The sequence below is a fragment of the Xyrauchen texanus genome, chromosome 50, assembly GCF_025860055.1.
Source record: "Xyrauchen texanus isolate HMW12.3.18 chromosome 50, RBS_HiC_50CHRs, whole genome shotgun sequence".
Taxonomy (NCBI): Eukaryota; Metazoa; Chordata; class Actinopteri; order Cypriniformes; family Catostomidae; genus Xyrauchen; species Xyrauchen texanus.
Genome location: NC_068325.1, coordinates 22109234 through 22122527, shown reverse-complemented (window position 1 = coordinate 22122527; position 13294 = coordinate 22109234). Strand labels below are relative to the sequence as shown.

At 40.2% G+C, this 13294-nt stretch overlaps 1 protein-coding gene across 2 annotated transcripts; it reads right to left on the bottom strand.

Annotated features, from left to right (window-relative positions):
* Positions 1-538: 538 nt before the first annotated feature.
* On the bottom strand, positions 539-13112 carry lamb3 (laminin subunit beta 3). Of its 2 annotated transcripts, XM_052123499.1 has the most exons (23): positions 13010-13112; positions 12862-12909; positions 12070-12224; positions 11150-11264; positions 10976-11049; positions 10654-10845; positions 10510-10573; positions 10222-10409; positions 10014-10134; positions 9233-9421; positions 7419-7574; positions 7105-7298; positions 6925-7021; positions 5988-6360; positions 5747-5907; positions 3484-3695; positions 3184-3387; positions 2936-3080; positions 2571-2778; positions 1476-1617; positions 1216-1392; positions 953-1106; positions 539-870 (listed from the first exon to the last, which is right to left on the bottom strand). In XM_052123499.1, exons 2-23 carry the CDS (start codon positions 12890-12892, stop codon positions 731-733), a joined length of 3492 nt encoding a protein of 1163 aa, XP_051979459.1. In that variant the 5' UTR covers positions 12893-12909; positions 13010-13112; the 3' UTR covers positions 539-730. The 2 variants fall into 2 exon arrangements, with proteins under 2 accessions (XP_051979459.1, XP_051979460.1); XM_052123500.1 differs by lacking the exon at positions 13010-13112 and having other exon boundaries at positions 12862-13009.
* Between the last annotated feature and the right edge of the window lie 182 nt (positions 13113-13294).

Below are 13294 nucleotides of genomic sequence, written 5' to 3'. Positions count from 1 at the left end.
TATGGCTATTTAAACGATTTTTCACACGCGTTTGAAATAACTATGCGTATTTCACAGCTTTATGGTTGTTTAGAAAACACACCGTTTTAGATGTACACATCAAAACTATTGCGTTATTCTGAGACTCCCATAGATTAGCGTCATGTGCGCGCGATTTCACCAAACACTTATGACGTAACGCTTGCGCTCTCAAAACAGGGCCCAAAATGTGATATCTGATAAACCTGAGATTAATGGGTTAAAATCAATTATCTTTTGGAAGGTTTACCTCAAGAAAATATTATCCAAGGGACATAAAGTGACATTCTTTCAAATGTGTCCAGCGTTAAACAAATGGAAATTTGTTGCAATTTACATGTGCAAAGTGACATCCCAAGAGAAGACCACTGGAGTCATATGGGTTACTTTTATGCTGCTTTTGTGTGCTTTTTGGAGCTTCAAAGTTCTGGTCACCATTCACTTGCATTGTGAGGAGCTACAGAGCTGAAATATTCTTTTAAACATCTTCATGTGTGTTCAGCAGAAGAAAGAACGTTTTTTATTTTATTTTTTTTTAACCATTTTTATTGATTCCATCCATAAGACAAACAGGCACAACATCAAATACAGAATCAATTCTATACATTAACCCCCCCATATTTATTTTGGGTGTACTATCCCTTTAAATGTATGCGTATGCAGCTTGTAAATGAGTGCAGGTGTTTATCCAAATAAGAGTGTGTTTGTGACATCAGCCCTGGCAGATGTTCAGTCTTGTTGCTTTATATCGAATATCATCTCGAAGTTCCTCCACCTGAGCGTCGAGGCCTGACAGTCGAGCGGCGTTCTCCAGTATCTGTACTGACGCCTGACGTATGGATGCCTCCTTATCTGAGAGACACCAACAAGACAAAAGATTAGCACAGTTACTGTATATGATGAACAGAGTTCTGTGTCAGGTTGTGGGCGTTACCTTGCAGTGCCTTCTTAATATCTGTGGTGTCATTCATCAGAGACCCCGCCTCTTCCTGTAGCTTCTGTAAACGCACGCCCACTTCACCCGCCTGATTGTTCGCCGCCGCCGCCTGTTTCAGCTTCTCAATCTCTTCTTTTAACACTTCCAGGTCCTGAACACACACACACACACACACTTTAACTGTCATTTCAATCCTGGAGACTTTTGGGAGCAACATTTGAGATGTTTTGTGACTGCAGCATCATGAGAGTTTTGGGTACCTTTGCAGTCCGGTCGGCCTCGTCCTGAGCTGAATCGGCCTGATCTTGAGCATCATTGGCGAGTGCTGTTCCTGTCATCAGATCTTTATTTAACTCTTCCATCAGCAGGGGAATCTTATCCATCAACCCTGTGACACCCACAATCTGTTTCTCTGCAGGAGCCAAAACGTCCTCAATCTGCGGCAGTGAAAGAGAGATTAGGACTGTACGCAGAGGGGTTAACTGCACCGCTGATCATCATCGTGACTGCTCAAACTGACCTTTTCAACATCCCGCTTGACGGTCCTCGCGATTTCCACACTCTGCTGGATCTTGTCCTCCAGGTCGGCAAAAAGGGCCTCGTTGTCGTCCATTGAATTCAAAACACTCTCCACGTCCTGCTGTATGCCAAAGGCAGCGTCTCTGCAGATTACACGATTGAGCACAATTACATTAAAATACTCAATTATATTTAAAAACGGAATTATAAACAAAATGCAAAACATTCTGAACTGAATTCTAAAATATTCTAAATCAAATTGTAATAAAAATAAAAATTTTAATACTACTAGTTTTGAATAAAATACTAACGAAAATTCTAAACAACTAAATAGAATTCTAAATTAAAATCTAAAAGAACGGAATAAAATAGTAAAAATTGTAAATTAAATACTAAAGAAAATTCTATCCAAAATACTAATAGCTGCAAATTAAATTGACTCAATGTAAATGAAATACTAAAAAATAATTCTAAACGAATTACTAAACAAAATTATTATCAGAATTATAACAAAATACTAAATGAAATGGTAAAAATTGTAAATGAAACCATAAAAAAAAAAAATACTTAATTATATACTAATAATTCTAAACAAAATACAAAACGAAATTGTAAATAAAATTCTAAACAAAAATCTAAACAAAATACTAATTTAAATACTAATAATTGTAAATTAAATACTAAATAAAATTCTAAACGACAAAATAGAATTCTAAATTAAAATCTAAACAAAATACTGAATAAAACTGTAAATATTGTGACTGAAATTCTAAACAAAATACTAATTTAAATACTTATATAATAATTTTAAATGAAATTCTAAAAATCTTTTTAAATGGAATTTTAAACAAAATACTGAACTTAATTTTAAACAGAATTTAAAAACTAATTAATAATTAGTTTAATTTGAAAGCACGTTGATTTTGCTCCATTTATGCGCCTCATCCACACTGGAACAACATTCCCCTGACCGAAAACAGACTTTAGGAAACGTTCCCCGTAGTGGAAAACAATGGCGGTAGTAAACTGAAAACGCATTGTTCAGACAGTAACGGATTAGTGTGGACTAATTCTCAAACGTGTCAGAGGTCAGTACCGTGCGCTCTGTGCTTCCTCCAGTAACTGCCGTGCTTTCTCCAGCTCTGGTCTGGTGTTCTCCAGGACGCGGCTGCTGTCGGGCAGAGACGAGGCCAGATTCTGCAGCTCCTTCAGTTTCCTCTTCAGATTCTCCAGACTCATGGGCAACTCCGCCTGAAGAACGCCTTCACAGACCCGCTGAACCTGATCAGGGTCCGAATGAGGGGCTGAAAGAGAACACGGCTTCGAAATGTTTTACTGTTTTAAAGACACAAGATCTACATTTTTCAAAATGCAGTATGCTATGCCAGGAGTGTGTGTGTGTGTGTGTGTGTGTGTGTGTGTGTGTGTGTGTGTGTGTTTGTGTGTGTGTGTGTTACCCACCCGCCAGGAAGTCCTTCAGTGTTTTTATGAAGTCTTTGGTGTCTTTCAGGTCTTCGTCCACATCAGCTCGTACCTGCTTGATCTGATTAGCCAGATCATCCGTAGACAGTCGCACATTTTTGGTCGAATCTTCAGCTTCCTGTATCTGTTGAACAGACGTTAATGTGTATTTGAGTGAGTTCACAGTCAACAGGGCTCAACACTGTTCCTGGTCTTTTAGGGAAGTAAAATGTATTTTGTTACTGTACCTGTGCTGCAGCTTGTGTAATCTTGTTGTTGAGGTCTTGTAGTTTGGCTTTCACCTCGTCTGCGTCCTGAAACGCCTTGTTGCCGTTTGGCAATGCCCCGATGCAAGGCTTCTCCACACCACACGGGGGCGCTCCGTCAGGAGGACACAAGTCACCTTTACAGAGTTCAGGAGTGCAGGGCTCCACACGAGTACTGCCGCACACCTGTCGAACATACAAACCGTTCACAAAGGGGCTGTTCACACAAAACGCGCTTTTGCGATAAAAACGGCAATTGAACTTCCCAAACTGAACTCTTACCTTCACAGCGACAGGGGTGAGATTGGGTTTGGTTGCCAAATCCTCCGTTAGTTTCTGCAGATCTTTAGTGTTGGCGGGCTGTACGTTATTTAGATCGTTCTTTGCGTTTTCTCTGATGTCCGCAGAGTTCTTGATAGTTTCTTTCGTGGCATCGGCTCTTTTGACCGCATCTGTCGACTCGTCATACGATTTCTGAATGTCGTAAAAGTAACCTGATGAAAACATTACACAATTAGACAGGTTGATTTAAAAAGTCTCGTTTTATTCCACTAGATGGCAGGCAAGTACTAGGACATTCACAATACACAGATGTGAACTGTAGGGGGCGCTCTAACACATTTACCCCTCACAGATGTGAACTGTAGGGGGCGCTCTAACACATTATACCCCTCACAGATGTGAACTGTAGGGGGCGCTCTAACACATTTTACCCCTCACAGATGTGAACTGTAGGGGGCTCTAACACATTATACCCCTCACAGATGTGAACTGTAGGGGGCTCTAACACATTATACCCCTCACAGATGTGAACTGTAGGGGGCTCTAACACATTTTACCCCTCACAGATGTGAACTGTAGGGGGCTCTAACACATTATACCCCTCACAGATGTGAACTGTAGGGGCTCTAACACATTTTACCCCTCACAGATGTGAACTGTAGGGGCGCTCTAACACATTATACCCCTCACAGATGTGAACTGTAGGGGCTCTAACACATTTTACCCCTCACAGATGTGAACTGTAGGGGGCGCTCTAACACATTTTACCCCTCACAGATGTGAACTGTAGGGGGCGCTCTAACACATTTTACCCCTCACAGATGTGAACTGTAGGGGGCACTCTAACACATTATACCCCTCACAGATGTGAACTGTAGGGGGCGCTCTAACACATTATACCCCTCACAGATGTGAACTGTAGATGGCGCTCTAACACATTATACCCCTCACAGATGTGAACTGTAGATGGCGCTCTAACACATTTTACCCCTCACAGATGTGCTCGTCCATAGACATTCAGTCTAATGTTCAGTTCAAGCAACACCCTCGTTAAGTCATTGAATATCTCGGCCTCTGAGTGGACTACTAGCTCAATCTAGGGGTCATTAGAAAGCTGAAATCCTCCCCTTTGTGATAATAGAAACAGTTCATCACTAGTAGTTGACAAAATATTCTTATGATGATTTGTTTAGCATGCTTGCCCTGCTGAACTGCATATTTTGTGAGATATAAAATTAGATTATTCAGCAATGCAAGCTCACAGACACGCTAAATGGCTGATTTTGTAGAAAAGTGTTAGGGTTAATTAGGGTTAGGTTAAGGCTCTACCTCTGCTTTTACCCTCCCTACGGTAAAAGCAGATATAATGTTTTTGGCTCTCTGTGGCTTACAGCAGCAGTGATCAGCGAATACAATAGACATTTGTATTTGATGTGTTACAGAAATCATATTTCAATTAAATTTGTGATTCTTTTGAAAATCTTTAGAACTTCAACAATATGAACGATACAGTCACATTCCTGAGAATTAGAGCTTTCATTTGATATATAACTTGCCCATTTAGGTCTTTAAATATATGCAGGATATGTATATTAAAGTGTCTACAATATGACCTCTAGGGGGCGCTTATTTGCGACACGGATATTTTCAGCCCATATTTTATTATTTGATGTAACATAACATAAAATTATTGGTGTACTATGAAAAGTTCAGATTATAAGCTTTCAAATGATACCTCATATGCCTAATGTACGTATACGGAGACAAACGTTTTTAGCGTAAACGTGTTTAGCGCAATATAGCGCCCCGCTTTGGCTCCCCTCCATAGATTTGAGTGGTTTTAACCTGCTCTTTAAGCTGCTGTTCCTGCCATTATAGTTTTTAATAGCATTGAGCTTCTAGATTAAATGAAGTGGCGCAAAATGTAATTAGCTACTTTTGTGATAAATAAGTAATTAAACTTAAGATGAGAAACACGTCTATTCTCAGCGCAAAGTCTAAACTCAGTTTGTGGATTCCAATGCTAGTTGTGAAAACTAACGTAAGAAATGAATAGTTGTTCACTAGCTACAAACGCTTCACGCACAATTTTGCCAAATCACTTACGCCTGGACTTGGCCCATGATTGCGTGATACTACAAAACTTCATGGCCACGCCTGCTAACTTTGCACGTATGTTGTATCGCATAGCACTTCGCTGAAGATGTAGCGGTCTTGAAATAGGGTCCCGACTGAATGCCAAAAAAATGAGTAATATACTGACTGGTGGTGTTCAATCCGGCTGTATTTGTGAATGCGTCTCTCTTGGTGAAGTACTCCAGTCGTATTGATGACAGTAACTCCTGCAACCCATTTAAAGTCCGTTCTAGTCCCGGATCGGACGGTACGGGTGAGATATCTCGAGTCAAACTCTTAATCTGAGACCTGTAAGACAGTCATGATAAGTTATGTCCGTTTCAAACCATGTCTATTTGATTAATCGGGAATGAGTTGTTTTTGTCTACCTGAGTCTGTCGAGTTCATCAAGGGCTTCGTTCAGCATTCTGCTGGACTGTGGCGGGAGCATCATGGACTCTTGAATCACTCTGAGCTGGTTCTGTAGAGTTCTGATCCTGCGACTCAGTTCACTGGACGTGGTTCCGGGGCTTGGGACGAGCACGTGGTTACTGAGGCATTCCAGACTGCGGGTCAGATCCTCTAGATGGGTGGTCATAGTGAAGAAACACGACGGGCACAATGGGCATTGTGGAAAGCTGGCGCATTGGCCGCGACTGCAGGTGTCACAGCGAGGACCACTAACACCTGGTTTACAGCGGCACACACCTGTACGCTTATCACAACCGCCCAATTCTGAGCCCAAAGGATCACAGTCACATGCTGAGAAAGAAAGTATGAATATAAATCACAAATACATCAGAGAGAATTAAAACATTTGGACCACCCAATTCCCACTATATGGTAGGCCCTTGTGGTGGTGTGGTTACTCGCCTCAATCCGGGTGGTGGAGGATGAGTCTCAGTTGCCTCCGCTTCTGAGACCTTCAATCGGCGCATCTGATCACGTGACTCATTGTGCATGACACCGCGGAGACTCACAGCATGTGGAGGCTCATGCTACTCTCCACGATCCACACACAACTCACCACACGCCCCATTGAGAGAACCACTAATCACCACCACGAGGAGGTTACCCCATGTGACTCTATCCTCCCTAGCAACCGGGCCAATTTGGTTGCTAAGGAGACCCGGCTGGAGTCACTCAACACGCCCTGGATTCAAACTCATGACTCCAGGTGTGATAGTCAGCATCAATACTCGCTGAGCCATTTACACATTGTCGACTTATTAAACATGTAAATGTGCTCAATAAACAGAATAGCGATATTTAGTGATATTGATCTTTTAATGTAAAACATTTTGGCATTGGCAGGAAACCACTTACATCTGCAGCCAATAAGAGGACTTCCGTACATGTTGTCAGGGCAACCGCCGCAAGTCCGGCCCCCAAATCCAGGACGACAGCGACATTGACCAGTGCCCTACACAACAATAAAACACATTCGTGATGAGGAGAGATCTTTGATGAAGTAGGAAGTTTGTGTATTTATGATTGTGTGTGTACCTGGTCACAGGTGGCACTGTGGGCGTTGTTGGGGTCACAGTCACATGGTTGGCAGCCGTTGGGTGATGTGGGATTCCAGTAACCCGGAACGCAGCGATCACATGACAAACCCTCCATATGAGAGCGGCATACACACTGACCCGTCAGCTGATCACACACACTGCTCACTGTCCCCACTGAACTACACACACACTCTGAACACACACACATGAACAATCATCAGAATGAAATTAATGGCTCAGTTGTTTCTCCTGTACAGCATCTGAACAATACAAGTTTCCTCTGGTTGAGGTCAGAGGTCAGAGGTTACTCACTGGAGCAGCCGAATGGGTTGTTTGCGTTGAGGTTGTAGTATCCAGCTTTGCATTGGTCACAGCGCGCGCCCTCAACGTAAGCTTTACACGCACAAACTCCTGTTACTGAATCACACTGACCAGAGTTCAAAGAGCCCACCGAGTTACACTGACACCCTGGAATATAACACAGCATAATGTGACATTTAATTTAACATTTCACATAACAAAACATTTAACATGACATAACACATATAATACAATACAACACAACATTTAACTTACATTAAAATTAAAGAAAACATTTAACATAACGTAGTATTTAACATAACATAATATAATACAACATAACATAGAATTTAACTTATATTTAAAATCAAGATAGCATTTAACATAACACAACACATAACATTAATCATAACATAACACTTTGCATAATAGAACATTTACCATAACATAAACATAACATTTACTATAACATAACATTTACCATAACATAACATTTTGCAAAAAAAATGTATTTAGCATAACACTTTGCACAGCATAACATTTACCATAACATGACAGTTACCATAACATTTTGCATACCATTTACCATAACATAACATTTTGCAATAACATCAAATTTAGTATAACACTTTGCACAGCATAACATTTACCATAACATAAACTGTACCATAACATAACATTTGCATAACATTTACCATAACATAAACTGTACCATAACATTTGCATAACATTTACCATAACTTAAACATGACATAACATTTACCATAACATTAAAATAACATTTACCATAACATAACATTTACCATAACATTAACATAACATTTACCATAACATTAAAATAACATTTAACATAACATTTACTATAACATTTACCATAACATAACATTTACCATAACATTATCATAACATTTACAATAACATTAAAATAACATTTACCATAACATAACATTTACATAACATTAAAATAACATTTACCATAACATAAACATTTACCATAACATAACATTTGCATAACATTTACCATAACATTAAACTATACATAACATTAACATAACATTTACCATAACATTAAACATGACATAACATTTACAATAACATTAAAATAACATTTACCATAACATAACATTTACCATAACATTATCATAACATTTACAATAACATTAAAATAACATTTACCATAACATAACATTTACCATAACATTATCATAACATTTACAATAACATTAAAATAACATTTACCATAACATAACATTTACCATAACATTATCATAACATTTACAATAACATTAAAATAACATTTACCATAACATAACATTTACCATAACATAACATTTACAATAACATTAAAATAACATTTACCATAACATAACATTTACCATAACATTATCATAACATTTACAATAACATTAAAATAACATTTACCATAACATAACATTTACTATAACATTTACCATAACATAACATTTACCATAACATTATCATAACATTTACAATAACATTAAAATAACATTTACCATAACATAACATTTACTATAACATTAAAATAACATTTACCATAACATAACATTTTGCATAACAAAACTTTTGCATAACAATTTTGCATGTCATTTTACAAAACATAACATTTACCATAACATAAACTATACCATAACATAACATTTATAGTTACATTTAACATAACAAACAACATTTAACAACTTAAGATAATTTTAAACATAACAGGCATAATTTTAAACATAACATAAGCATGTGTTAATGAAAATGTTAAAGTTCTTCTCTGTATGTTACTCAGTGGGATTGTGTGTGTGTAGTTTGTGTTAACTCACGTAAGCAGGCGTCTGGACTCTGCATGTTGCTCAGTGGGTTTGGGTAGTAATTGGGTGCGCAGCGGTCACAGTTTGGTCCTGTAGTGTGATGCACACACCCGTCACACACTCCTCCACTCCTGCGACCCGTCGCTTCATATCGAACAGTGTCAAAGTGACAGCGATCCGCGTGATTATTACACTCACAACCTGCAGGGAGCAGCAAAACACTACACTTGAGACACATCTTAAACATACTCAGAAAAACATACTAATATTATTTATGCAGTTATTTTGACTCATTATTTGTTAAGACTAACAAAAGTTAAAATGTTTAAGTCAAGTTAAGAGTAATCATAACTGGACGCCACTCATTGAATTAAACACTAGTATTCCCCGAGTGACTCCAGGCTTCCTAAGCAACCAAATTGACCCGGTTGCTAGGGAGGGTAGAGTCACATGGGGTAACCTCCTCGTGGTTGCTATAATGTGGTTCTCGCTCTCTGTGGGGCGTGTGGTGAGTTGTGCGTGGATGCCGCGGAGAATAGCGTGAAGCCTCCACACGCACTACGTCTCCGCGGTAACGCTCTCAACAAGTCAAGTGATAAGATGCGCGGATTGACGTCTCAGACGCAACTGAGATTCGTCCTCCACCACCCGGATTGAGGCGAGACACTACGCCACCACGAGGACTTAGAGCACATTGGGAATTGGGCGTTCCAAAGCAGTGAGGGAAAACCCCACGTGCTCCATTCTGAACAGAGGCATTAAAAGTTCAGGTATAATCAGTGTGTGAACATACGTTTGCAGGTATGTGTGTTGCCGTTTTCCGCTGGTCTCCACGGCAGGTCGTTGAAGAGTTCGCCACATCGCTCACAGTTCACTCCAGCGGTGTTGTGTTGACATTCACACTCACCACCTATCTACACAACACATACACACATGTTAACTCTGGGTTGGGTTTAAGTGTGTGTTTATGAGCTGTGTGTTCAATGTAAGGTGTGTGTTACCAGTGTTTTGGGCAAGTTGTTAGTTGTCGTGTCAGGAAGACAGCGGTTTGCGTGTCCGTGGCAGAAACATGACCCGATGACCATCATCTCTCTCAGGGCGTAGAACTGATTCAGTCTGCGACCCGGCATACTGGGCACTTGACCCAACTTGGTCAGATTTATTCGCAGACCAGTAAAACCAGACGCCACTGAAGACCAAACCAATCAAACGAGCAATCAATCATTCAGTCAATCAATGATTATGTCAACGTGGAAACTTGCGCAACAGAACATCAACCCTAATCTCACCTTCAATCTTATATTCGTTTGGCAGATCGATGTTGGAAAACTGTCGTAGAGGATAAAAATGGACCTGAGAAATATAAAGAATTCCTATTTAGCAAACAGCAGGAAGTCAATCTTAGCTTGGTAAAGTTGCGTCTGGTGTAATACCTTCTGGTCCCTGTAGGTGTCGCCAACGGTCGGTGGCAGAGTGTAGCAGTACGTGTCCTCAAACGTATGAGGAAACGAGGTGCCCACTTGTGGGAAGGTCGACGGACAGTCTGTCGCCATGTACAGGACAGGTTGCCAGGTGCGACCGAAATCCTTCGACCTCTCGATGATCAAAGCGTCAGGTCTCGGACCCTACAGGACCAAAAACCAGAGTTTAGTAAGCAGCGATATCCCCCGTATCCCCCACGTATTCTACGCCCATGAGCGATATGGACATTTGACTTGATCAAATCATGTAACAACTTGGTTTTCCATTTAATACCTTAAAATTAAGCACTAGAGTATCCAGGTGATAGATGCCATTCATATCCAGTTGTAGAGTCACCGGATTCTCCTCTGAAATAAAGCAATCACATGAGTAATGGAAAACCTTTGAAGTCAACATGAATCTGCATTCACAACCCATTTGACTTCCATTATGTGATGTATTTCTCACCTTTCTTGGACTGCCACCATCTGTTCTGTCCAGCGCTTGAGAGGACGTTCTGGATGGGGTGAGCGTTGGACGCCACAGGGTTACGTGAGTCACATGGACAACATTTCATTTTCCACTGAGACAGACAGACACAGAGAGTTTATTAAACAGTGTCTGTAACGGCACACCTCAACAGAAACACACTACCTGAGGGATAATACTTCATGCTGCACAAACTTGATGAATATGAGTTTGTTAATTATGGGGTGTTTTATCATGTCTAATGAGATTGGAATGTTTGTCTTCACCAAAGATTTTATCTCACTCAAAAATGTTCAAACCCAACATCATCATCAGCACAAATCACCTTGACATAAATAAACATGTTTAAAAGGCGTCATCTTCACATCTGAGTGACTCCAGCCAGGTCTCCTTAGCAACCAGATTGGCCTGGTTGCTATGGAGGGTAGAGTCACATGGGGTAACCTCCTCGTGGTCGCTATAATGTGGTTCTCGCTCTCGGTGGGGCGTGTGGTGAGTTGTGCGTGGATGCCGCGGAGAATAGCGTGAAGCCTCCACACGTGCTACGTCTCCACGGTAACCCGCGCAACAAGTCACGTGATAAGATGCGCGGATTGACGTCTCAGACGCGGAGACAACTGAGATTCGTCCTCCGCCACCCGGATTGAGGCGAGTCGCTACGCCACCACGAGGACTTAGAGCGCAATGGAAATTGGCCGTTACAAATTCGTCAGTTTTCACTCTTTGAAACAAAGTTGAGAAATCTAGTTTAAACAATGTCAAACTTAGACTTCTACCTAACCCGACCCCGACTCTTTTATCACCAATGGCATCGTAAGGATGTCCCATTACATGGCCGGATTGAAGGGGGGATGTGGTGTGTGCATTGCCAGTTCTGAATCAGCAGAGGTGAGTCTCACCTGTCCGTGAGGTGTACAGACCACCTCACTCCCCACCAGACCGCATGTAGAAGATGCCTGCAGCTGCTGCTCTCTGCCGGGTAACAGGTCGCCCGTCGCAGGGTAGCACGCCCCGCGCCAGCAGTCCTGTTGAGCTGCACACACCGCAGACAGAGCTACACAAACAACAATCAGCAGTACTCAATCGTTTGGTTACATTTGTATTAAATTCTTTGGTTAGTGGAATTCTAGATCAAACATGATACAGTGATGGTACAACACATTACTTTCAATCATAGCATGGGACTGATTGATCAGGATATTTACATAGTACATCATTATACTCTCATTATACTCTCATTATACTCTCATTAAACTCTCATTATACTCTCATTATACTCTCATTATACTCTCATTAAACTCTCATTATACTCTCATTAAACTCTCATTAAACTCTCATTATACTCAGATTATACTCTCATTATACTCTCATTAAACTCTCATTATACTCTCATTATACTCACATTATACTCTCATTAAACTCTCATTATACTCTTATTAAACTCTCATTATACTCTCATTATACTCTCATTATACTCTCATTAAACTCTCATTATACTCTCATTAAACTCTCATTATACTCTCATTAAACTCTCATTAAACTCTCATTATACTCTCATTAAACTCTCATTATACTCAGATTATACTCTCATTAAACTCTCATTATACTCTGTGTAAAAACATGCCATAGTACAGAATAGCATGATAACAACATGGTACATTATTGTAAGCATGATTAAAATCACAACAAACCTGCTAACTGAAGAAAAATCCACGTCTTCATCCAGAAAATATTTTGATCTAAAAGGATAAAACAACACTTAATCTACCAACAGTGAATGAGACATCCAAATGACATGTTAAACAGAGCAGAAATGAAGAAATTGCATCTTAAACTCACTGATTAAACAGTGAATATTGCGGCTTTGTGTGTGTGAAGTGTTGAAATGAAAATGCTGTGTGTGTTTGGCTTTTATTGAAGTAGCTGTTCACGTGTGTGTGTGTGTGTGTGTGTGTGTGTGTGTGTGCTGTTAACGCCCGTTTTCAAAGCGTCACACCCTTCATAACGTGAATCAACATGCATGATAAGCACTGCTATCCAACACTCACATCCTCACAGTAACAGAGATGGAATTTAATAACAAGACAGCATTATTCTTTTCTGTAGGTTGCTTTGGATACACGT